The sequence below is a fragment of the Bombus affinis genome, chromosome 13 (assembly GCF_024516045.1).
Source record: "Bombus affinis isolate iyBomAffi1 chromosome 13, iyBomAffi1.2, whole genome shotgun sequence".
Classification (NCBI taxonomy): domain Eukaryota; kingdom Metazoa; phylum Arthropoda; class Insecta; order Hymenoptera; family Apidae; genus Bombus; species Bombus affinis.
Genome location: NC_066356.1, coordinates 6,081,517 through 6,108,246, shown reverse-complemented (window position 1 = coordinate 6,108,246; position 26,730 = coordinate 6,081,517). Strand labels below are relative to the sequence as shown.

Sequence of the window (26,730 nt, the reverse complement as noted above, 5' to 3'; positions counted from 1 at the left end):
TATATAACGGTCCTAACTTTCGCTGTTCTCGCGTGGTGTAACGATTCCGTTTTCGCTCGAACGTTTTATCATCAGCTCGTAAAAAGTACTCACGGTTTTTTCTTACTTTTACGGTTTAAGCCATTTACGAGCTGACAAGCGCGCGATAATAACGCATTGGCCAGGGAAATTCAGTGAATCACGAACCAGGGAGAATATAATTTATGTCATCGTGCCAGATAAGCGGTATTTATGCTGTATTTACAATTTTTCACCGTTTGTTTGCCGCGACATTTTTCGTCTCTGTCGAGATATCCGCCGTACGTATTTTGTCACAGCGCGTTGATAATATTATTTTCTGCGCGATAAAGCTACGATCGTTCGGTTCGATAACACAAAAAAAGAAAAACATAATCGCGGCGGCTTAAAAAACGCGTCGACGAGGAGGAAGCAGTTCCCAACGAAACGATTCTTCGTTAATCGCCCGCGAAAATTCAGTTCCGTGCTGTTACGTGTTTCTCTTTATTATGATTCAGAGATTACGACGCAGCTTAATCGGCAAAATCTGCAAAATAATAATTATGTAATGGCTCATCGATGGTCTAATCTGGCCAACCTCGTCCTTCCCACCACTCTTTCATACTCGTTTTCCGTCATTATCTCGTTTTTTTTTCTCTCTCTCCCTCTCTCCCTAGTCTAAAACAATCGCAGGAATCGCGGGAATCTCGACTTCTTGTCGCTTTCCTGCACACATTCTTCGCACAGTTTTCCACATTCCTCGACGGTGAAGAAGAAAATGGAAAACTTGACCTTGTTAATACATACGGTGGAAGATATTTTTATATTGTGAAATCAGAGGATTTTCTTACAAATGTATCCGTAATTATATCGCAGAAGAACTATAACCAATTAAGTCACCAAGTTGTCGACCTTATAACGAAGCTTTTTATAGGACAAGTTAATTTTCACTCGAAAATAAGTGACGATATTTTCACCCGTGTTTGAGTCTGGTTTAGAGGTTTTGCCACGAGTGGTTTTCATTCTGAATTTCTTCGATCGCTGGAGACACGAAACGAATTTTTTGACGAATTGACTTTCACTTTATCGAGACAGAAATACGATTATACGTACTTGCCCATTTTGAATATATTTCTTTATTTATGATCTTGTCTAGTACAAATGTAAATACGTGGTGCACAGTTACGTGGAATTAAAGCGACACAAAGAAAACCAGTAAGTACATGTAATCACGTTTCTTGTTCGATAAAATTAAACGTCAAATTAATTAACATCATGAACGTATGATACTTGCACGTATTTTTAGAAATTTTCGAAACGATTTTGCTCTTTCTTTGGCTCTAGTATTAAGTATAGATTAGAGTTTGATAGATTCAACTAATTTAATGAATCACTTGATTTGAGTATTATTCATAAAAAAAAAAAATAATACCTGCGCTTATTTTTATCAGGAAGTGGCTGGCAGCGTTCAATCAAAATTCCGAAAAAAAACATACCATCGATAATTCCCTAAAATTCTATCGAAACCGGAAACAAGGAACACGTCATCGACACATTGTCTCGATCTCCGGAACCTTCTCGTCAGCGTGATGTAAATTCATCGGCATCCTCTGCACCTCCTTCCCTCCTATCCTTCCTTTAATCGAACAATCGAGATACCCCAGACGAAAAGAAAAAAAGAAAAAGAAATGTCGCAAAACTTGTTGTCTGAGGCCCGACGCAAACGACGGAGTTCTGTCGCGCTTTTCAACGGCCTCCTCCAGTCAGTTCTATGGGAAAATATCGACGACGTTTTTCACGCGATAAAATTGACAACACGCTCGCATAAACGAGTATAATTTATATATTAAGTCCTTTCATAAGTATCATCGTGTTAATTATTAGTGGATTGTTTATGAAAATTCGAATCCGAAGGAAAGATTTATTTCACTCGCCAAATATTACAAACTTCTAACTCCGCTGGTCATTGATTATAAATTTCAAGCAAATTACATTTTACTTTAGAAATTCAAAACGCAAAGTACGAGACGACATCACTTGTGGGACGATCATTTCTGCACAGTAATTTATTAACTAACGATATTAACATACTGATCGTACGTTATAGATCTCTCTTTTATAATTTTACAATTTTACGTCAAACAATACAACTCGTAAATTTATAGAACCTGAAGTATAGTACTTACTAGTATTAATAATTTGTCACTACCGACCAATTTCATCAATGATATTAATTCAAGATTATGCAAGACAGTTCTAACGATACATAAGAATATTGTCGTTTATAGTTGTAACGTAAATTCCTTTTGTTTGCCTATTTGATTACATAAACGGAAAAAGATATAGAGGATCCGGTCGAATAACACGTAAAAGCAGACACGTGATTCCGTATAAAATTTCAGTATACTCGATCAGTTTTCAAACTCGATTTTCTCGTAAACCAAGCCGAGAATGAAAAGCTTTCATTCTATATATTTTTCTTATTTTTCTACAAGGAATCGTGTCCTGCACGCTGTCACAAGTTATTCCGCCGGATCCTGTATGTTAAAATTTATTTTGTCACCACGCTCGTGTACATTGCTCCCCATTTTAATAACGTAACGCACAAAATCGATTGCGCACCGTAGGGACGAGGTATGGTGGGATTCCGCGAACGGAAGGGCGGTGTGAATGCCGGTGGAAAGTGAGAGGAAACGAAGAAACGATGGCAGAAAACGGAACTTTGCTCTCCAACGGCCGTCAGTCATCGTCGCGTGGACACTTCCAGCGACTTCATTCATCCTGGACACGGGACGAAAAAACCCGTCGCCGTTCCTGATTCCAATTTAACTTCGTACAAGGAACTTAAGAAGAGAGGGAGCGATAAAAGACAAAGTGACGAGAAGGAAAGCGGAGAAGCGAGTGTTGACGAGGCGAATCGGTGAGATAAAAAAAAAATTAAAAAAGGAAAAGACAGAAAGAGAGAAAGAAAGGAGAGAGGGAGGGAGAAAAGGTGAAGTAGAAAGGGGGAGAAAGAGTGAGTAGGAAGATGAGTTTCACATTCTCAATGGGGGTTTATTCGTAACACGTGAAGCGCGGAAATGAGTGGCATAGAGGAGCCACAGAAGCTGTTTCGCCTCCCGGGTACCATCGAGGAGGAGGAGGAGGAAAAGGATAACGAGGTTCGAAGCCACCAGCAACTCCCAGACAACCCGAACACAGCCGACTCACCCTTACTAGGACAAAGGAACACGGGAACCTTGTCCAGTCTGCCTAGGTACGTCACCCTGGTCAGGGTCAGCACCCAGAGCAGCAGCATCGGTGGTGGTGTCGGTCGGCAAGATTCTACCAGGTAAGTTCTTTACACGTACATTTATATATATTTCTTTCGCCGGTATATTTTTATATATTTGTATATAATTTATATATCCGGTTAGTTGTTGCGATGTGTTTGTAAAGTGCGTACCTAAAATGTGTATGTGTTATGTGCACTAGATACAAATTTCTTTCATAATAATTATTTATATTTTTTTATTCGTCCGTTCTATTTCGTCTCGTCCTCCAAGTATTCAAATCTACGAATATGTTTTAGCTTTCGCTAAAATTGCAATTTAAACAGCAAATTCTAGCTGCTTTTTAAGCATAACGAGTATACCCGTCATAGCACAAAATATTGTCATTTCTTCGTGACGAGTATACTCGTCGAGAACAGCCAACTGGATATAACAGCGTATTTTTTATATATTTAAATATGATTTGTATATAGTAATATATTCTTTATGTATTCTTTCTTTTTTTAATCGTATTGTTGTTATCAAACGTTGTTCGGATTTATCAAGTTACCTGATATCAAATAATCAAATTGTATCGAAATTTGGCTTCATTCGTACATCTGGTAGAAAATGGATACTTACACGTACCAATTACTACAGCACGTAGATTAGTGTGCATACGTGGCTCAAATTGGTTCGAATGAATGTAATTTAGTAATTTGTAACTTACCGTTGAAAGAAACAAACTTTGAACGTGAAATTGTCAGAAGGAAACGTACTAAATCCTCTTCACATAAGATCATAATTATCGACTCTTTAGAATTCATAGAAAGGATAAAATCTTCCAACGAAACTGTTATTTCGTTCTATTTTTACCAACAGACAATCTTCCTTTTCAAAAATCGTCGCTGTAGAAATTTGCCAATAACTGATAACTGCGGGTCATTAAAATCAAGGACAACCTTAAAGATACTTCTAGTCGTTACTTGCAACGATCCTAGGGATATTCAGATCTCTGCCCAAAAGCTATTTCATTCTCGTGTAAAACCGGAAACGTCTGTTTTACATACAAAAGAGCGAACGTATCGGTGACCGTAAAAAAGCATAGTATAATCACGCGACAATTACCGGACAAAACATCGGTGGTTGGCAAATCACGCGGCCGGTTCCCAAGGCAGCCTATCTCTGCTGGATCATCCTCGAGCAAAAGCCGGTTGCGTTTTGTTTGAGGAAGCCATTCTCGACGTTTTCTGGCGCCAGATGCTGTGTACAGGATATTAAATAATCGGATAAAAATGCTGAGAAAATATCGATCACCCTGTACTCGGACCGACAACATCTTAACGCGTCATTTTCCCAGAAATTCTTCATCCAATGACAAATTACGTTACGTACGCTACATCTTGTAATTATCGCAATCACATCGATTATGATCGAAACCAGCGTTCGTCGATTGTACAGGGAAATCGTTAATGCGTTAAGAACAGCAAAGGAAGCTTGCTCGATTTTTATAGCGTAATTCGTCGGCAAAATCTTCGATAAAATCTTTGCATGTGCCGTCGCTACCGTTTTATCATCTGGTTTCAAGTAACTTCACCGATTTTATCTTATCGATTCTAACTTGTTCGTTCGAAGGAAAAATCGTTCATCCAGCTTATCGAGATATCGTAATCGAGAAACTCCGCCAAAAAAAGAAGCTGTATGTCTGTGCTATGCGATATACGACGGCTGAGTAACTACGCGATTTTCATCTTACGGACGTTTTTCCAGAAAGCTGCTCGGTTACGAACGATCTTGTACGCGGAGCGTTGCACCCAATGATCGAGCAGAATCGATAAAAACGAGGATAGAGAAACTCGATAAGATTGCCGCGAGCTGGATGCTGCTAATAGTCTGTAATCTTCCGTAATCGTTCATCGAACGAGTTTTTCCCTTAATCCGCCACCGTAACAGTGGCAGTTAATAAGAACGTTGGATCGTCGTTAGTGTCATCATAATTATTACGCCGGGATATTTGCCGTGTGCCTATCATCGAGTTTGATAGAATTTATCGAGCCAGAGGTCTATTAACGTAAACGGGATGCAATATATTTCACGTGGCATCGCGAGGCTAATTAACGACGTCCGTATCCACTATGCCGCACCACTGTTTACCCTTCTGGCTCTAATTCACCTATCGCGAAGCCTATCGTCCTACCCATTTATCAAGAACTTGAAAACATATTACACGTGCGACAATTGTAAAATTCAAGAACACGCGGCTGACCTTCGCCGCTAATTTACTTACGTTCGCCTCATTACGTTCTAACGCGGAATGCTTTTGAGAAATATGTCTTGGAAATTGTCAAGTTACGAGACGCGAACGTAAGAAGAATGACGACAAAGTATGGCTATATTAAGCATATCGACGACTAAATGCGTTTTACTAGAGATTTTTATATTAACTTTTAGCGGCAATTATATCGCAGTAATAGTAGTTTATGGAACAGATCGATGGAATTTTCATTGTTTAACGTGTCGATTGCTACCGCGGCCGTTTCGTGACTCACGTTCTCTCGACTAAATCTTTCAGAACCACTAACGTGCGATAAATTTCAGAGACTAAAAAATTGTCGACGACGTGAGCGCTTTGGATAACATCGTCGGAGAAAAGCGCGTAAATGCAACGTAATATTTTGCGGAAATTAAACGTTATAACGTAGCGTACGTGAATATATCACGGGCTTTTGGGACAAGATGCATGAAATTCGTGTGGCAGTCGACGTGTTAAGTAGTCGGGCAAAGATAATAGACAAAATATCGGCAGAATATCCGTTCTATCTTGATAATTAAATTTGCAACACTTTCGAAAATTCTTCGCTAAACGTACACGGTAGCAACCAACGAAGGTATTTAAAAACTTTCATGTTGTGCCGATAAAATTTCACGTGGCACGTCGACGAAAGATATCTTCGAAATTATAAATTACGAAATCTGAACGTAGAAAACGATAATTATCGTAATTAGATTGGTAAAATTTCGCGTGCAACGTTAACGAAAAATATCTGCAAAATAAATGAATTGGAAAACGTGAACGTAGAAAACCGACAAGCCGTAAATAACTTAATAAATCGAGAATGGATCGTGCTTTATAAAATTCTATATTACTTGGTAGATGAAAAGGTATTCGTTTCGTGGAGAATTTCTACGGTTCAATGGAATTTTAATCCTCCTATTCTCTCGCAATTCTTTCTTTAGAACAGAAATTCTGTGCCAAGATCGCTTTAATCGAACGGCGTTCCTTTCTTTAATTAGAATAGTGGTAAGGTGTACTTGTCGGTATTAAAACTCGATACCTGCTCGTTGACTGGCTCGAGAGATTGCCTGCTCGGCGATTAATTTCAAGAAGAGATGGCAAATGTTAAACGAGCGTGGCGATTCACCTTGTGAAATCTCGAAAGGTCGCCGTAGTGACGAATTAATCGGTGATCGCGGAACGAGAGTTAATCGCGGAAACTCTTAACGATTTCTCAAGCTGTATCGGATTTCCCGTTTCCTGGACGAAAGACAATCCAGACTGTGTGGGTGCTCGTGATTTTCTCGAAAATACTTCCGTCTCATCATGCGCAACGAATTAAAAATTTCATGTTTTTTTTCATGAGGCGACGAATAACACAACGCACAACGTGTAGAAGAAAATTTCCAGATTTTTTCGATTCCAGATAACGTTACGGTATTTTCTGTTTAATCGAATGAAAATATTATCGTATTCGAGATTTTTAACACGCCACTTGTTACGCGTAACAAAAATAAATTTTATGCCATCGACGAGTAAAAGAGAATTTAATTTCTCTCTTGTTCGAAACTATACGTAACAACTGAAACCTATGACAATAATGATTATTACTGTATCAAAGATTTTTAGAATTATTATTTTATTCGAACGTGATACGATTAAGCTACTTGCTGGTATTTACCAAGTGTGAAGAGATGAGTATTATCTAAGATGCTAGAAAACACGTATTAAACTGATAGAAACTAGTAATCCAATTATTACTGCTCAACTAGTCCGTATTTATTCGCATGGATTATACGCGCAACAGATATCTTGCGATCGATACGATGTGCGATAGAGAAACATCATTAATCTGTCCAAAGTATTTTAGATAAGAAAAAATTTATAACTTTGCAACATTATACATCTGGGAAAATCCATTAAGAAATCTCTATCTTTAGACCTATTTATCTAACCTGTTGTCTCGTTCAATTAGTATCTCTATTATTATACAATCCGATGGCAGTGAGAATCTTTTCTTGTTCTAAATAAAAAAGAATTTCTATGTAAAATGATCTAAAATATTGCGCATCCCTATTTTCTCGTTCAATTCGAATCTCCGTTTAAAAGATCACTCCTAGCGACAGGACGAATTACGAGGAATTGTTAAGAGATTACTCGAATTTCCAAGCCCAGTCTCTACAGGCGTTACGTTTCTAAAAATCAGCAATTCCAATCACAGATATTTTATAGATAATTATAGACTTTTTAATACGTTTTTAAGATATACAGTATCATTCAGCAATCTGGAATTATTAATTAATTCTATGTTATACTATATTAATCCTATAATTACCTATCTATATTTTAACAGTTTTATTATCGACTCGAAATTAATCTAACAGACATGCACGACAATTTCCAAGAAGAAGAGTTTCCTCGAGAAGTTGACTTCCTTTAAACCCGCAACTTTTATAAAGCACGCTATAGTACTTTCAAATTAATAATCAGAAACTCCTTGTTACATCCTTGTGATATCTTTTTCCGTACAAGATTTAGTTGTACTTCAGCGACATGTACATACTTCTAGCGTTAACCAGCCTCGTTAACATAATCAATGTCTGCTGGAAAAATAATTCGGTCTCATGCTAAAACCGGCGCGCCGTTTCTGAAGCGAGGAAATCCTGCTGCTACGATAATCGTCGTGTGAAAATTCGGAAAAAAATTCCACGCTCGAGGTAGCCGCGATCGAAAATGAAAATCTTCGCGAGGCCGAAGCTCGCAACTCGTCCGATCTCGTTAGTTTAATTAAAAGCTCGTTATCGAAGCCGTGGACAGTGCGGTTGGACAGCTCGCAATAAGAACTCGACCCGCAGTGTGCGTACACCCGATGATATTAACGCGCTGGTTTTAATCCGCGTCGGGAAACGCCTCGAAAATTGTGTACCGGAAGCTGGCCAGCTTCGTCATGTCGAGTCCGGCAAGATCGAGCGTTTCTGTCGGAAGAAGAACGAGATTCGTCGCGTCTCGCTCGAGCAAACGTCGCGAGAAACGAGACAGTTGGTTGGTTTTGTTCGAAGGAGGTAGAATACGTATTATTCTTTTCGTCGAGTGGCTTCATTCTGTATTTTACACGGTGTCTGACGAAAATATTTCGGGATTTGCCGCAGGAAAATTTCACGAATGCATTGCATTATGGGTGTTACATGAAACGAATTTTTAAAGGCTTATCGCTGTACCGTATCCGATTGCGAATTTTTACGGACTTATTGGAAATTTGCGGATGGAAAATCGCGGAGAATGCGCATGGTATTGTATTATATTTATTTATTTCAGCTTGATGATCTGGAAATTGGACTCAGTTTCGCATAGTTTACGAACATGAGATAAAACACGATCTACAGATAATTACGATACCATAAAAATATCAATGCGTATGATATACAAATATATATGTACAATATGCAAAATAAGGTACTTGTAATTTGTAGTAGACGAAAGAAATTAATACGTAGCTTCCATTTCTTCGTAAAAATCCGCAGTCTGGTTGTGATTATATTTGAAAATTTTGAAACGGAACCGAGTTTTCGATAGAGGTTCCTATTTATTTAGCTTGTTAAATTCGAAATTTAAAAGAGGTGATGTCGTTGCAGAACGATAAAATTTCAAAATGTTTCAAGTAAAACACATAACACGTTCGTAAAAGATTTTTATAGGTGCTTCCAGATACTTTCGTGAAATACTGCATGTCTCTGTAGAGTACGTGTTATTCTTTCAATAAAACGACTTGGTCGAATATCTGACATATATCTCGAAAGAAAAATATCAAATTGAAAGCTTAAAATCGTGACCATTTAGGCAATTTCCTCGTCCGTTGCTTTTATTGCTTCTGTTTTCTTTCCTATTTCTAATTGTATTTGTCGATTAATGCTCGATACTGTATTGTAAAATAACTTGATTAATTGAACCTAATGGATGTGTCGAAAGAAAAACGTGAAATTGAAAAAAGAAAAAAAATAACGCGGATGCCGATATCTACAAGACTGATTCGTTTCTTTTCTTTTCTTCTCATTCTGAAATTGTATCTGTCGATTGATAGTCGCGACTGTCGTGTATTACGTTGTAAGTAATTAGTCAACTATGATGGAACCAACTATCGAGTAGAACGAGATTTTCCGTTTGATTCGCGAAACCTGTTCGGAGACTCGATTTGCATGCAATTAGTCGTCACCAGGATGTTCTGGCAGCTTAATGAATATTTTTCAGCGTTCATTTAAATTCATGAAACGAAGTTCTGTATCTGATACCCTGTGAATATGTCGCGACTAATTTGGATAAACGACATACGGTGACATAAGGTGAATTGCCGATTCTGCCACCTTAAATTACTTCTAAACGAATTGTATTTATTATCTCCTTTGAGTTACTCAATGAATCAAAGGGTTTCACGTTGCGCTTACAAAACAACCCTCGTATCTATGTAGAAATATAAATTAACAAAAAGAAAAAGAACTAACTGTTGGTGTTATTTTTTTATCCAACGAACCGTGTACACGTAATTCGAAATGAGTCAGAACCTCTACTGACTTATTCCATATAGAAAATTAAATTCCGTTGTTTGCAGAAAAAAAGAATATTTGAAATATTTTGTGTAGTCGTGGAATTAATATTTTTTGGAGGAGTTCGATCGAATATTTCGCTGGCAAAGTTGGACAAACACACGTGAGGGCATGCTTTCGAGCTGTCGTACTCCGGAATTAGTACCGTTCTCAATTGACGCCTACAAACGATACGACCTCTTCTGCTATGGGATAGCACCATTATAATGCGCACAGAATAAATTACTAACAGCTAATGGCGATTCGACGTTGCCGGTGTTGATCGAGCCCTTCCGGTTCGTATTTCTTACAACGACTACTGCCAAATTATTTTCATGGAAGCTTCGATTCGTACAAAAATCGCAGGAGAATCGAGGAAAAAATATTGATCTGCAGAAATATTTTTACCAATAATATCATAAATAAAAATGAAAGATACGATTAAATGTTAGATAAAAACTGTACTCAAATCATATTTAAAGTTAATCTTTTTGCCATTTTATATCTTTCGGAATATTTGTACGGAGGCAGATGAAGCTGATAAATCAGCTAAAGAGAAAGAGATAACTCGATCTGATTTGAAAATAAATCCGAATCGTGATTGATATCTTGGCAAACATACGAGGACGAAATTTCGGGTGCTCTCTAAATTATGTAAATTAGTTCCATTGTTTTTATATCATACGCCAGAAATTCTGACCAATAATTTTCTCGGTTCTCACATTTCCCTTATCAGTGCCAATAAAACGTCATTGATATTGGATTTTAATTAACCTAGATACCATCCGAATTTCTTTCTTATGTAATACTCGCGCATGTATGTATATTATTTTCCTATTTTAAATCTCAATTCGACGTATTAATGAAATTTTTTTTGTTCCTATTTATCGTTCATTTATTGTTTCTGCATTGCACAAAGAGAAGAACAAATCTCAAAGGCCAAACCGATCAACTCCACTTCTTGTGAATATCTCAATTTTATTATTCGACGATAAATGTAATTAGTGTGCAATATCTCAAAACACATGCGACTTATTTTCCCAATTTTATTTATCATCAAAAGATAGCATAAATAATCAGCAAATTCGAAAGAAAATTTTCAAAAATAATTCCTCTCTACGTTTCAATTCATTCTAAATTCCTCGACGATAGTTGATATTAGTTAAAAAGATAAGCGTGTTCAAGTGTCCACCAAAATATTAACAGCGATGAAATCAGCTGCAATATGATTAAATATTTAATCACATTATTGATGAAATATTTAACCAAATCTAAGTACACTATACACGTTAAATACAATCTAAATAACTATTATTAAAACGATGATCGATGAGCCTAAAAATGATATATAAGAGAATGAAAGAAAACCAATATTGTTCCAATATTAATCAAGAGTGGAAGAGTATGAAACTCGGAAAGCCTGTTAAAAATAGCTTATCTACTGGAGTGGAAGAAACAATGATTAATGTGCAAATGAATAAGAAATTAATAAAAAATATTAATCAACAGCGAAGAGGCGTCAAACTCATAAATTCAAAGTATCAAGTTCGTAAAAAGGAATGTCCAACGAGTTGCGATCTTTCCGTAACAAACGTCCACACAATCTCCGTATGGGACAACCTCCGCGTACGTCGACAAACACCGACTTGTTCCAACGCGGCTTGATAAATCTGAGTCATGGATTTTCAAATCGGGATATCGGCTCGATAAATGTGATCTGAGACGTTCGATAATTCGCGGAAAAGTTTGCTTTCGCAAGTAACGCGTACGCTTTCGGTTCACAAGCTCGAGCTCGGGCGTTTGCGTGCGATCAGCGATTTCGCGATGGTTCGCCAAGAACGACGCGACGCCGATAAGGAGATGGCTGCTCGGTGATAAGACATGCTCCCGGACTTTTCGAGTCAGTCAAACGAAGTCAGTGGAACAAATCTTGATTTGCTGGCGTTGTAGTCCAACGCTTCGCGATGTCGGTCTCGTCGAAAACGTTATCGGTGAACCGAGTGCACCACGCTATAAACGAGAAACAGATAGTGCCAATTGAAGAAGACATCCAGTGTATCACACGAACGTCGTTTTGAGTCGCCGATGAGATTCGCGCTTTCGTCGTGCCAATAACAATCGACGAAAGTAGATTTTAGGTGCCTTTTGCGAATCGTGAACGATGCTCGAACGTGCATCAACTTTCGATCAAAAGTCTGAGATTCGAGGGCTGTGATTTGGCATCGAGCGCTGGTCGCGACGAATATTTGTAGGAAAAGTTCTTTGCTCCATTTGCTCCGTAAGTTTGCAAAGGTATTGGGAAGGTGGAATTGTTCGTAGGCCGATGTTGATTCGAAGCTTAAACAGATTTTTAATTACGAGAGAAATTCTTCAGCTCTTTGCTGGATAAATCTAAGAGAACGGTAAAGACAGTGCGCTTGCTCCAGTGTTGGATCGAAATTGAAGTAAATATGAAAAGAAGTGTAAAATACAGAGACAATATTGATTAAGAATTCGTAGAATTTTTAGAAGTAATCGTGATTGATGAAAGAGAAATTTGAGAGGGAAGGCGTCGATGCAAAGAATCGCGATATCGTTGATAAAAAAAAAAAAGAAGAAAAAAAGGCAGGAAACAAGGGAAACATTCCGCGTGACGTAATCAGGCCATTTTCTCGCAAATGAAAAGAGCAAACGTTATTGTTAGTAGCTGATAAGTGGAGACCACTGGCCAGGTGTTGGCTCGTATAAGACGTCCTACATCATTGCTCGTACATCAGTAGATTCTCCATCATCAAACTCGACACCTATTCACCTAACCATTCGGTTCTTCCGCGCACATCGCGTGTCTTCCGTTCGAACGATAACAGGCCATAAAACGAAACGAAATCTTAGTAAAGAACAACTTGATTATCCAAGAGAAAATACAATTTCACTTTGTTGAAGAAATCTTCAACTCGATTAAGACAGACAGATCCTGCCAAGCTTAAAGGTGGATTAGAAAGATTTAATGGAATTACCATTGGATAATCAGAGAGAAATTGATCGATGACGTGTACTTAGTTTTTGAGAATCAATTTTAAGAGCAACGGTTGAAGAGCAGATGCGATTGCCAGTGAGTTTTCTCAGCTGTGTTCATAGTTGTCAAATAGTGTTCGAGAAAGGAAATTGATAAAAGATAAACTCTTTTTCGTCTGATTGTGGTTAACGAAACGAGTAACTGCGAGATCTAAGACGATAAGCGAAAGACTTACGTAGAACGATAATCAATCGGGACAGGAAGTAATTGCCTTCCCTTTAATTAACTTCAACGCTTCGCATTTGCAGCGATCATCGAAGGTTTATTCTGCGACGTGAGAGGATTTTTCGCGATCGCTGAACTATTTGAAAAGATAGTAACTTGTTAGAATTATCGCTGCAATCACTGAGAATTCATTCCTACTATCGTTTTCGATAGTAGCTATCGTTTTCGTCAAAATCAAAGGGAATTTTACAATCGTTGAATTTGTTGAAACTTAGCTTAGTAAAGAAACGAAAGATCATTGAAATTATTGCTACGAGCATAGAAATTGATACTGACTTAAAGATCGTCAAATTTTCCAAGGGAAACAGGAAAATCGAGATTTTCAAAATTAACTTTCAAGTTGGAAGTTGACATTTGGAGCATCTGCAGATCATATTAAACCGAGCGTACACGTAGAAATTTCTGCGCGTATCGATAAATTGTACGTGTGTGTTATCTACAATCGCGCAAGAAACCTTAAGATCGTGACACAGAGAAATGTTTGTACGGTGCGAAAAAATCCTTCCGCCACTGATCCTTCTTCGTTCGCGATAAGAAATGAAAAATTGCAGCTACGTCGAAGCGTGTCGTTTAATATCACGTGCGCGTGCAATCGTATGTCACAAATCTGATTATCCAAGTGTCTAGAACTTCTTCGTCAAACTAATAAATCTTTCGAATAAAACGGGAACAACGTCGTACGCTATTGTCCTCGAATGGAAAATATTCTTCGAGGTAGAGTATTGTCCGAATACGCGAGCTAAAGCGTGTGTATCAAAGAGAAAAACAGGAGAAGAAGAAGCAAAAATGAACGGAGACGTTCCAAAAGATCCAATTTCGAGCGTGAAATCATCCTCGCCGGACAGAGGCGAGAAACAAAATCTGTTGTCATCGTCGGAACAAACAACACCTGTTATAGTAAAAATGTCCAAGACTCCATCGCTTAAAAGCAGGTAAAATGACACACTTCAATCTGAATTTATTCGATGTGACGAGTTATCGAGCTGCGTAGTTGGCTTCCCAGTTAATAACTAGAATCGTGGGATTAGCTATTCATTAATGACCGGTGAATTAATAACGCATCGACGAACGCAGTCTTTCTCGTCCGCTTCTGTCTCTGCGCTGTTATTTACGACTGACAAGTTAATTCGATAAGCGATTATATTCCAACCGGTCACCCCAACCGTCCCAATTATCCGAATAACGAGGACACAATTACGAAAACACCTAATAAATACTTGTGTGCAGACGTTGCTCGCTGAATTTTTCGCGAACGAGATGCTACTGTGTAGTAAGCTAAAAAGTAGTAGTAGTGGCGTAGGTCAGTCCGCTATCGTCTTTCATAGAAATGACGCCGTTTGTTTATCGTCATGAAAGATTCGTTGCATTTTTTCAAATCAAACGGAAACGTATGCTGACGGAGAATGAGGATGCAAGTTGATTTATTGCGGAAATAATGCAGCGATGCTATTTGGGAGTTGAAATTCAAATTCAAAGCCCAAATTGTCAAAATCTTGAATTACACCAGCGCAATTTTCGGACTGCCAAAGCTATACAAAACTGTGCGAAAGTCTCGGGTCATCCATTTTTTCTGTAAGCCAGTTAACTGCATTTGACGAGTAGACTCGTCGTCGCTTGTATTCGTTCACGCACTTCAACGACCTAAGCTCACGAGAGATTTCTAAAACTAAATTCCGCAGTCAGCTGGTGAATTAATGTGCAAATACTTTAATCATGTTCCATAACTATTGACAACAGTATAATAATAATTAGCATTTAGTAAGCAATGATATTAATAAATCGGCAAGCTGCGAGTCGATGATATAAATTCGCGACTTTCGAAACTACACTGATTCTGTCAATGTAAGATTTCCAAAATTCAATCGATTGTGCAGTAGAGAGAACGAGAATTTTAAAGCTGCGTTGCTGTCTCAGATGTACAGTCAATTTGAAAATTATTAATAATTTGCTAAGAAAATATTTATCGATTCTAAATAATTAATATTTTACGAAACGGTATGCTACTACACACTCAGGTGTTAATTCAACGCGTACTTATTTGCTAGTCGTTGAATATTTCGGAAAAAAACTGGCAAATAACCTTGAAATTCATCGTCGAGCTTCAATTTGAATGATCAAACTGCTTCGATGATTTTACTTCGTACCTTCTCTGCAGCACAAAATTATAGAAATTTCTTTGTTGTAAACTATTCCTTATCGCCTATTCCCGATAACGATAGAACTTAGATCAATCGACGATATCTCGACGAATTATTCGAGGTCGTGCAATATCGTATTTACGATGATCTAACCTTGTTAAGTATCCAAAGCTTGGATAAGATTCGATTACTCTTATTCTGTTAAGCAAAGAAGACGAGTTAACTCGTCATACGAATTGCTAATTCTTTTGTCATAATAATTTCTTTATTTATAGATTTTCTATATTTTTACGCGTCATCTGATTTCTATTCAAAATAAATCACTGCTACGTACATCGTACGCTTGATGACTCTAGAGCGGAAACGTGATAAATTATTCGTCATGGAAAGGGGATTTTAAAGTCTAATACTTTTAATTATATTTATGGCTATTATAGTTAAATAGAAATAATTACTCCGTGATTCTATAAAATATTTCTCGGATAAATCATTCGTTTCTAAATTTAAAATATTCTCTTTTACTCATCAAGCGGTATAAAAGTCAGAGAATCAACAAAACATTGACTCATTAATCTTCATTTACATTTGCAAGAATTAACGCCGACCTAATTAAATTTCATTTATCTTCGTTAGTTTTTAATTCTCTAATTAATCGAAAATCTCCTTATTGACAGGCTAACCAATTAATAGATTAATTTGCAATTTTTATTCCATTCCCCTAACGTCTTTTCTTTCGCTATCTTTCCGCCTGAATCTCACAGTTTCATAAAACTTAAACAAATGTATAACAATGAAATGTATAACGTTGTAATAAACTATTATCGTTTGATACTTAACACGTCGATTTCGAATGTTTCATGAATTTCTTTCTCTTCCATCAAACTATCGCCTGTATCTCCTTTTCTCATTTTTCCTCTCGCTTTTGCTGTTGTTTCACGCCTTCTCTAACCACCGAACAGTTTATCTTAACGATATCAATAATTTCATCGCTATCAGAAGATTAATCGATTAAATTATCGATCTTACAATTAATGTTAGTAAATGGCATCGATCTGAGAGATGAATCAACACAACGGTGAACAAACGCGGACCGCAGAGTTCACCGCGTGTGTCGGCGATTGATTTACGCGTGGCAATAAATAAATTGGTAGATAACAGTTGCTCGGTTATCGTACGGAGTCAAAATGGCGACTTCCTTTTGGCCATATGAAAGGGTGGCGAGCGCGAAGGTCTCAGACAGATCATCGAACTGGTCGCGTCGATATATTCTGCTGTTGGTTCTGTGCAGCTGTGGCCGCTTTCCGCACGATTTTCGCGCGTTTTCACAGCGACGAATGATGAAATCGCTCCTGTCGACTTTGCATCTCGAATCGTGCAAGCATCGCAGTTCGTTCGAGTTATCGCTGACTGATTAAGAAGTTCCTTAAACACGCTTCTTCGACGCACTTTAAATAGACAGAAGCACCAGAGGCAAGTGGCAAACGTGTCATTTATCGACGACGTTAAAGTAATTGGTCGAGTTGTCTAGGGATTGTCAAAATTGTTTTTTTTTTCTTTTTCTTTCTCTTTCTCTTTTTCGGTGAAGATTCAGTTGATTTCCGAACTGTTGCCGCTAATGAGAACGGCTGCCTGTCTGTTTCGGGATATGATAATTTCAGAGTGAAGTTTTAAAACGGTGTAAATGATTTATGATAAATGTGTCGAGTTTGTGATCAAAATTGTCGTGTGTTTCATCTGTTGAAGAGAAATAGTTGGTGAACTTTTGCAACGATTGACAGTTTGTCATGGAAAGGTTCAGGAAGGATCACGTAAAATGCGAAGAAATCCATCGTGAGTATTCTTCTTGAAACGTTAAATTTGAGAAAGTATTAAATACTGGAACGCGATCAAACATGTGTCATCCATCGATCATCGAACAACTTTCGTCAAAATCTGCGAACGATAACACGGAACACAAACAGATTCATCGTGGGTATTTTTCGCGGAACGACAGAGGAATAAAAATTGGAACGATTAACAGAAATATTCGCGCAACTAAAGAATAAAACATCGTACGGTGGAAAGAAATTTTCACACGGACGGAAGATAAAGTCTCGGGTATTCGGAACGAAAAACAAGGAAAATGAAAACTCGTGCGATATTTCGTGCGAAAATTCTCGATCAAATAAAAATGTTACGCGAATAAAAAATAAAATCTCGAGTATTACAGGCAAAATTGTCGCGTTAACAATACCATACGCTGGAGACGAACTTGGCGATAAAATTTTCCATCGTTCGCCATCTCCGCTACAGACGATCATCCGCTTAGCATAATAAAAATGCGTGTCTAAATCCCGCTAGACGTATACATCGCGCGAAATACGTCGCAAAAATCACGATTTGCAAATCGTCTATCGCGCGCGAATCTCAGCTAGAATTTTCATAAAGATTCGTATCGAATAAGGAAAGCGATGGGTGCGTAACGATCAATTGACACCAGAAGAACAATATGATCAGCTGAAATTTGCTATTCAAATCCGGCAAGATCTCCGCGGAGAATATATTACGACGCGTGTACAAATGTCGACGAGGCCTTGATGAGAATTTCGTAGAGCATCTCGCGTCTTTGACTGAGTGCTCGAAGAAATAATTTGTTCCCTCGCGGTTATTTTGCTAGAAAAAAAAGATAGTACGCTACACGTGTTACCACGTGTCGAGATAATCGAAACCGAGATTCAGTTCTGCGCGAATGATTTACGATCTCTATCGTCAAGTAGCTTTCGCGGAAAGCAACGTCATTGTTAAATAATCGATGCGCAGACGTAATCGTTATTTTGCTGAATCTTGAAGCCGATAATCGTTAAAGGAATGGTACGACGTAGTATAAAAAATCGATTGATACCTGCCTGATTGCTTAAGATTAATTAAAAAGCTATCAAGTTTCAGGAATGTACCTGATTTCTATCTTTAAGTGGGTCAATACGTAGCGACGTATAGGATCAAATTTCTCAATCAAAAACATGTTCATCCTTATAAAGAGAACAATCACTTTGTCAAACGGCCTCGTCACGAACTTTTATCGTGTCAAATGGCTATCGTAAGAATAATCCACTGAAATCAATGACCATTACAAGGAATCTGTTCCAAATTCTGATACCAGTTGCGCTGAAAATCGCCTCTGTTCCTCTCGTGCTCGCGACAGGAATCTATATAATTTTAGGACATAAGACCAACTTTGAAGCTTTCGACGTATTTCCAAAATTTATCTTTCAGCATGATCCAGCTGATCACCTGATGATCACCTGATCCAGCATGGCAAAATTTGAAAGAAATCTGAAATAGAATTTTTGTTAAATTTCCAGAATTTATCTCTTCTTCGTTCGACGAAAGTCGAATTAATTCGCTAAAAGTTAAAAGAATTCTACGCGCGATAAGAACCTATTAAAGCTAATCTGCGAACAAATGAAATCGAAATTCCTTCTCCTCCAAGTGTACCAACCGTCAAAATTGTAATTTCCAGGAGCCGGTACAGAGCATGGCCAACGCGGAAGCTACGTCGTCGCGCCGTGTTAAAAAACGGCGAGTGCAACGTCCTTCAGTCGCGAATCTCCAGGCGTTCCCTGCGCTTCCTCCGGGACATATTCACGACCCTGGTCGACACTCAATGGCGATGGATGTTGCTGTGCTTCAGCCTGAGCTTCGTGCTCTCCTGGCTAGGTTTCGCGGTCATCTGGTGGCTCATCGCGTTCAGCCACGGTGACTTTGAAAAGGACCATCTGCCCCCGTATCAAATAGACAACAACTGGACACCCTGCATCAACAATATCTTCTCGTTCACGAGCTGTTTCCTGTTCAGTATCGAGACGCAGCACACGATCGGTTACGGAAGTCGTGTCACGACCGAGGAATGTCCTGAGGCGATCTTCGTTATGTGCATCCAGAGCATCGTCGGTGTGATGATCCAGGCGTTCATGGTTGGCATAGTGTTCGCAAAGATGAGCAGGCCCAAGCAGAGAACTCAAACGTTGCTGTTCTCGCGGAACGCTGTTATCTGTCAGAGAGACGGCGAGCTCTGTTTGATGTTCCGAGTCGGCGATATGAGGAAAAGTCACATAATAGGAGCCGCCATTAGGGCCCAATTGATAAGGACCAGGACCACCAAGGAGGGCGAAGTGCTGTCACAGAACCAACAGGAGCTGGCCGTAGGCACCGATGGTCAGAACGGTAACCTGTTCTTCATCTGGCCCACTACGATCGTTCACAAAATCAACGCGGAGTCGCCGTTTTACAACATGTCCGCCGAGGACATGCTGACGGAGAGGTTCGAGATTGTGGCCATCCTCGAGGGAACGATAGAATCGACAGGACAAACCACTCAGGCCAGATCCAGTTATTTGCCACAAGAGATCCTCTGGGGACACAGGTTCGAGCCCATGGTCACGTACTCGAAAGAGAGACAGGGCTACGAAGTGGATTACTCCTTGTTCAACAATACCACACAGGTCGGAACGCCTCTGTGTTCTAGTAGAGAACTGGCGGAGTTTTACAAAATACAGGAAGAACTTCGTCATGGGAACGGTAAGTGGTTGCAGGTTTCTAGAGAATGGATACACTTGGCATTGAATAGAACGTAGTTTCTGTATGTTACCTGTGTTATCTGTTTAGCCTTTTTTTTTTTTAGTTCTTTTCTCCTCAAACTCAAATGAGTTTGACGTGAAAAGAAAGGATCAAATATTTGTATCTACATTCAGCGGTGGGCTAGTTAGATTTTTGGATAACTAGATCTTCCCTTCATTTCGTATCGCACGGTGTCGTAAGAGTAATGAGACTGAATCTCTGTTGGCATACATTGTCATTTAAAAGTACGATTACCAATGTTGTCCAACAAGGAAACGAAGCATTATATAGCGTACTGAATAGTTTCGAACTGGAACATTCTACAATTCACAAACCTACACGGAATTCACGAATTAAATGAAACATTACTTTCCTTAAAGACAAAAGTTGGACACGAGAATATAATGAAAGTAACTCGTGGAGCTACTAAAAACAAGAAATAGCGAATAACATTATTTAACAATCTTATGTTCTTTCCGCTTTGCGGCTTCTTCTTATGGCGAATATCAGAAGCATCCGCGTATCTTCGAACGATCAATTATCTTTCTATCTTAAGCCGTTCTTTAAAAATCATTTTTCAAGAAATAAACGAAAGAAAGACTTATCTTCCTTGTTTCTTATTAGTCTCGCTACTCTCCCACCGCACACACCTCTCACTATATAAAATATATTAGAATTGCATACTTGGAATTCAACGTAAAACCACGCAGTTTGTCCCCGTCTTTTTACGACACGCGTCAACGATACCAGGCTCGTCCTGTCACACAGCCTATTCAATTTTTATTTACTAGAGCGGAATGTCCGGTGTAATTAAAAGTTTCCGCGATACGTCGGCCAATATAACACATTGCAAAACAACCACTAACGATGCAACAAGGTCGGTCTGCGTTAATTGGCATGCACGCGCAAATCAAACTAATCGATATCAAACCACCTGCTTGCCTCATGCTTGCCTCCATTGTTTGCTCTCCCAGACTCGCGTGCTTTGAGCTTCGAAATGCTTTGAGCGTCTGTATGTACGTATGCACGTGTTGACGACTCTGTGAACGGGTCTCGTTCAATGTCTCTCTGACTCTGTTGGTGCTGGTGTATACCGTAGATGGAGGCCTGCGGAAAATTCCTAGCGAGCCGAAATCCGCGCCGGTGATATTGACCAGCAACCAAGCGGACGCCCCGGAGTTCCTTGCCTCTCAAGGACACTCTTCTCACGGATCACCGAAACATCACGTTGACATTCCATGGATCGACGAGAGCTCGGGTGTTTAACACGTCGACTGCGGAGCCGAAGTCGCGTGGCCGCTCAGTGCGACCGACATTTTCTTCTTCTTAACCCTTGAGCCGCGGGCGATTTTCATTTTTTTCTCCTTTTTTTCGTACAGAAAATCGCGGACGAAATTGATACATAGACTGCGAATATTCCTGCAGATTTTTAATAATTTTTCGAATACGACTGAGAGAGTAGAACTTGGGGATTTGTTTCGTTTCGTCGAATGTTTGTAACAGGTATCATATTGTTGGATATTTTATATATTTTGCCATAGCACGTTCATTCTGTGAACTTTTGCACCCTTAAACTTCTCGCGAGTGCGTGAAATTCCGCCGTCTATTTATACCTTGTACAGGTTTATCATATGGAAATTCTCAATTCAATGGAAAAAACGACGCCGTGATAACGTGGCCAAAAATTTCGCCGAAATTAATACTAGAACTACACGGGTCCAAGATGTACCTAAATATTTCACGTACGAATCAGTCCAATTCAAACGATATTCCTTTAAAGAATTGATCTATAGAATTACATCTGTAAATTTCTGTACCCAAAATAAAAATCAATATTAATCGTGGCAAAAATAGCAGTATGTCTTCAGAAAGTTTGATAAACGTCAGTTTGATGGTTTCAGTAGTTCTAGTGTTAACACGATGACTGCCATGCGAATCTCATATATTTTTATTGCTTATCTTTAAGACGTTAAAATAAGTAAAACGCGATTTTCGCGTCGTCCGCGTCTGCAGGGTTAAAACGCTTTCACGAGAGTTGACGTCTCTCGATAATTGGCCAAATGAGAACTCAACTCGTGGCCAGTTAACGAAGCACCACACGCTGTAATTTAAGGCAAACCAAAGATTCCACAAAAAGCTACGACTCGTCACAAAGTGCGTATCGAGCAGTTTCTTCTACGGATTTTCCGTGACTGATGAGTTTCAGATGTTCGATAAGAGGTCCTGGTTTGTCCGTCTCACGTCCGTGTCTGTTTATCGTATTGTCCTAATCGCGTGACGTCCTGTCGAACATTGTTGCGCGATACGATCTGATCGAGAGGTTGTTGGTAAAGGGCTATCATACGCATTGAGAGTCAAACGTGAGATTATCGTTGATTTGTAATTCTGTATACTTCGTCTCTTCTCAACCTTTATGCGCGTAGATCTGAAATAAATTTCTTGCCTTTCAGCGTACACACACACTTTTGACTCTCAGTGCATGTACAAAACTATCGCTGAGCCACATATTTACTAAATCATCTTTAACCCTTTGCAATTCTACGTCGAGTTAAGTTTCACCTTCTATTTCGTTCTTTTCTTTTAACAAAAATATGTTAAAACAGATGTGGTTATTGCTTATGAAAATACGAGAACAGCCAAAATTACGAACACCTTTGAAAGTCGTTTATTAAGTGTAGATCGATTAGAATAAAGTGTCGAGTGCCTGGACAGCAAAGAATTTAGCAAAGCGTTCGTAAGCAAATTGAATCGCTGAAGCAGTAAGCGAAATTCCTCCAATTCCTGCTTTTCTCATCATTGTTATTATCGAAAGATATTTCAGACATTTGACTCGACAAAAATTTCATTTAACCATTTCATATGTAACCGAGACGTAACACGAATACCTAGGCATCTGTTTTACAAAGTTAAAAGAGCGAAAGATAGAAACCACCAGATACAAACCACCTACCTATGGAGGGCGAAACAAATACGTTTGTAAACGAAGGGTTAAGCAAAGTGGTATTTGTTGGCTGTCGTAAGATAATTTGTAAAATAATTCTAAGGCAAACACATGCACATCGAAGTATGCGTCATATCGATTATCCATCGAAATTTATACAAACATTTCTACTCGCTAAGTTCAAAAGATCAAAGCTGAAATTCCTCTAAGTAGAAGACTATTTTGCAGGTATGATAGTAGACGAGGATTTCCTAATGGAGTCCTGTCAGGACAGCCAGTACCACTACGGTCATCGTCCACACCTAAATCATCCTCATCATCATCCAAACCACAATTTAACCTACGTGGACAGCGGCAGAAGCGAAACCAGCGCCGACGAGGCGACCACCTGTCGAAATTCTTGCAGAGACTCGACATATCACGGACCACCGGTTCCAAATCGAGACCATAGCCACTACAAGATTCTCGATTTAGACGCTGATGGGATCCAGGTGATGGGTGACGTCGATCTACAACACTTGCCGGAAGCGGTGAACAGGGAGATCCTGAAGAACAGCCGCGAGATCATCTTCGAAGAGCCAGAAACATCGAGGGAAGGGAGTCCGTTGTTACTAAAATCGACTAGTCGGAAGAACACGAGACACGGTGTTCTGGACGAGGAGAAGAGATCTTTGAACAGTTCCAAGAGGAGTCTCTATCATAGAAATATTCTTCGAGGCTTGGAAGAAGATAAAAGATCTCTGGATGGGTCCAGAAGAAATTTGAATGGGTCCAGAAAGTATTTATTAATTCCCTTGGATAACAAGAACGCGGTGGAGACCGGATACAGGGAGAATTTCATCGTTAATAGAAAACACACGGGCAGCAGAGAGTATTTAAACGCGACGAGGAAGGCCATCTACGTAAAAGGATGCAGGGAGCCCCAAGAAGTGGACGCTAGAGGAAGATTGAACTCCAACGACGACAGGTTGATGATAGAAATAGAAAAACCTTCGAAATCGTGTCAGCCACAGGAGATATTAGCTAAAAATAAGAGCACTTCGCTGTCCGATCCTGATCTATCGCCGAACGACTACGTTCCTGCTATAAAGTCACCAGTTCCATCGACTTTGTTGCCAATCTCTCCAGTATCCGACCTGTCGCCGGAATCTGGCTTCTACGATGGAATGCAATGGAGTTGCAGCCCGGAGTGCGTTAGAAAGGATTTAAAAATTCCCAATGAACCTGTGATCGCAAGAAATAGAAGGAGTTACGAGAATGCGCAGCTTCAGGATGTGAACGAGGTTTTATCGAGACCTAACAGTGATAATAGCTCGTTGGATAGCGAGGAGTCCAAGAATTTAGTTAGTGAGAATGGTTCTCGTAAATTTGGCGAGAAGAATATTGCCGCGAAGCAGACAGTCCCTTACACGAGCGTCTGAGCAAAGTGTGCCTTTCTCTTAGTGTAACATATCGCTTCCAAGTGCCAGTGCAATTGTGTTGTACAGAATATTGCGTTTTACGTATTTCCAAAGCGGCATCAGAGTCGTGATTGGTCTTATTCAACCCTGGAGCATCAATGTTATTGGACATAGCTGCGGCTGGACGCGAGAATCTGAACATTTTCTGAATTTACGATCGAACCAATATTATTAGTAAGATTCTACAAGTAACGGTAACGAGCTTGTTTATAGAATAAGTGAAATTTTGCAATTGAATTTTACAGATTACAAGTCGTCCAACTATTTCGTTCAACGTGAAACTGAACGCACGTAATTGTAAGAATCCAAGAATTAATATTGTTAATTGGTAAATTATCGTGCGAGAGAACTCTTTATAAAAAGTAGATATACGAAATAAATTTCGACAAATTTCTGAGGAATTCAAGAAATTCGTGGAATAAGAGTTTTCAATTAGTTTCACGTAGTTCATTGTGCTCTGAGGGTTGAGAAAGTAACCAATGTGTTTCCGTACAGACATTCTTCGTGTATGGCAGTGATTATACAGAAAAGTGATAAACGACAGAGCTACAACAAACAAGCAACGACTAAGGGATAGAAAATAAATCAAAATTATTCTCATTTATTTTCTATCGTTCAGCCGTCACGTATTTCATCGCTGTGCTTCTTATCGCTCACCGTTTAGCGTTTATCACTCTTCTGTATAGTCATGGCTTAAAACGCGTAACTTTTCCAACTATATATTATAAGTATCTGTGAATTTATATTCTATAAATTAAGTAGAAGATATGCGGACAATTATTTTTGCTATTTTACGATGTTTGTAAATTACACTAAACCGCAGGTCGGTTAGAAGCTTCCATGTGTAATAATTAAAAGAGCCAGTCAAATTGCTCGTTCAATTTAGTAAAATTAATCTTCTAGAAACGAAACGTGGATATAATCGTTTTTGTTCGAACGACGAGGCTTTCGAGAACTTGGATGAAAACGCTTTACGAGGTAGTTTCGAAAACAAAGCATACGACGCTCTAACCATTAATTACATAATTAACCGTCATTTTAATTAAAACTTGAGAACTGAAATATCGAAGATCTTGGAGATTTCATTAATGAAAATTATCAAACAATTCAGAAGGAACCGTCGAATTTAAGATTAAGTTATCTAAAGTCAGCATATTCGATAGATTTAGGTATAAAGATCGACTAGATGTAACAAAAGTACCTAGCAAACTATCGAAAGGTATATTTTTACAATTTAGCACGTACAAACGCTAAGGTATTAAATTAACGATATTCTGACTGAAGTCATCGACACGTCAGTTACGTCCATGCCTGGCAAAGCATCATCAGTGTTCGAACAAAACTTCGTAGATTTAGCGATGCCATTTAATTCCTGTTAATTCTCCCGTAAATTCACCCATTAAAGACCAATTTGCCGGATATAGGCAAATGAAGAAGAAAAATCGAACGAGTCTTTGCAATTTCATTTCGTAACCACGATATTAAAAAATGAAATTCAATGATTTGCTTCGATCAAAAACAAACAACAAAAAATATATATATACATATTTAAAACGAGTAGTCTTTAGTGGGTTAATTTGACAATTTATGGCGAAAGGAACCGTGTTGGTTAAACAATTCCACGTACTATACTTCTAATTATAGTAGAAAAAAAGGTGTAGCCACCATAGCGAAGATGAAAAAGTGCCTTGTTTTAACTTTCTATTTCCACGAGAGTGAGGGTAACGAACGTTCTCACCGCCAAAACAAATTAGCCTCGTTTAATATTTATTGCTTGCAGGGTATCCTAAGCACTAGGTCGACGTTTGTATATAGAAACGTTCTCAGTTAAAAAGACATTATCGATCGCGAGGATAGGTTTGCACGAAATCGACAGCCGCTTCGAGAGCTTCTCAGCTATGTGATTCGATCGGCACAGCGAACCAGATCGAATTAATCTGATATTATTTAGACGGAGTGTGCAGAGGAACCTGAAATGGTAGAGCTCCGAGTGTTCCTCCGGGACATGGATACCTGCCATCGTGACTTCTAGCATAAATTGTGAAACTCTTATTTGTAATAAAGACCATTCGAAATCTACGGGAAATTTTATTTTTTCCTTTCTCTGAATTTCATTGTTAAAATCCTTCCTCCTTTCGCTTTAACTCTTTTCGAAAAAATTTATAACGCGAGCATTTGCCCTCAGTTCGACGTGTATACTCGTCATTGCTTAAGT

The 26,730-nt window shown here is 38.9% G+C and overlaps 2 protein-coding genes across 9 annotated transcripts in view; both read left to right on the top strand.

Annotated features, from left to right (window-relative positions):
• The window catches only part of LOC126923743 (ATP-sensitive inward rectifier potassium channel 12-like), a 48,720-nt gene extending 45,764 nt beyond the window's left edge, over window positions 1–2,956 (top strand). For all 5 annotated transcript variants that reach the window (XM_050737472.1, XM_050737473.1, XM_050737474.1 and 2 more), the window contains one exon: window positions 2,625–2,956. The gene's annotated coding sequence lies outside the window, so the exon portion shown is untranslated. The remainder of the gene's footprint in view (window positions 1–2,624) is intronic.
• Window positions 2,957–3,065: 109 nt separating this feature from the next.
• LOC126923742 (uncharacterized) lies at window positions 3,066–26,594 on the top strand. Of its 4 annotated transcripts, none has more exons than XM_050737467.1 (4): window positions 3,066–3,328; window positions 17,262–17,348; window positions 19,018–20,075; window positions 23,284–26,594. In XM_050737467.1, exons 1-4 carry the CDS (start codon window positions 3,078–3,080, stop codon window positions 24,474–24,476), a joined length of 2,589 nt encoding a protein of 862 aa, XP_050593424.1. In that variant the 5' UTR covers window positions 3,066–3,077; the 3' UTR covers window positions 24,477–26,594. The 4 variants fall into 4 exon arrangements, with proteins under 4 accessions (XP_050593424.1, XP_050593426.1, XP_050593427.1 ...); XM_050737470.1 differs by lacking the exon at window positions 3,066–3,328 and adding an exon at window positions 13,773–14,312; XM_050737469.1 differs by lacking the exon at window positions 17,262–17,348.
• Window positions 26,595–26,730: the final 136 nt, after the last annotated feature.

What these genes read in the sequence shown, in the direction of transcription:
- LOC126923742 (XM_050737467.1), top strand. Translation starts at nt 3,078, where the DNA reads ATGAGTGGCATAGAGGAGCCACAGAAGCTGTTTCGCCTCCCGGGTACC. An exon ending in GGTCGGCAAGATTCTACCAG is followed by an intron (nt 3,329 to 17,261) that starts GTAAGTTCTTTA and finishes CATCTGTTGAAG; the next exon opens with AGAAATAGTTGGTGAACTTT. An exon ending in AAAATGCGAAGAAATCCATC is followed by an intron (nt 17,349 to 19,017) that starts GTGAGTATTCTT and finishes TGTAATTTCCAG; the next exon opens with GAGCCGGTACAGAGCATGGC.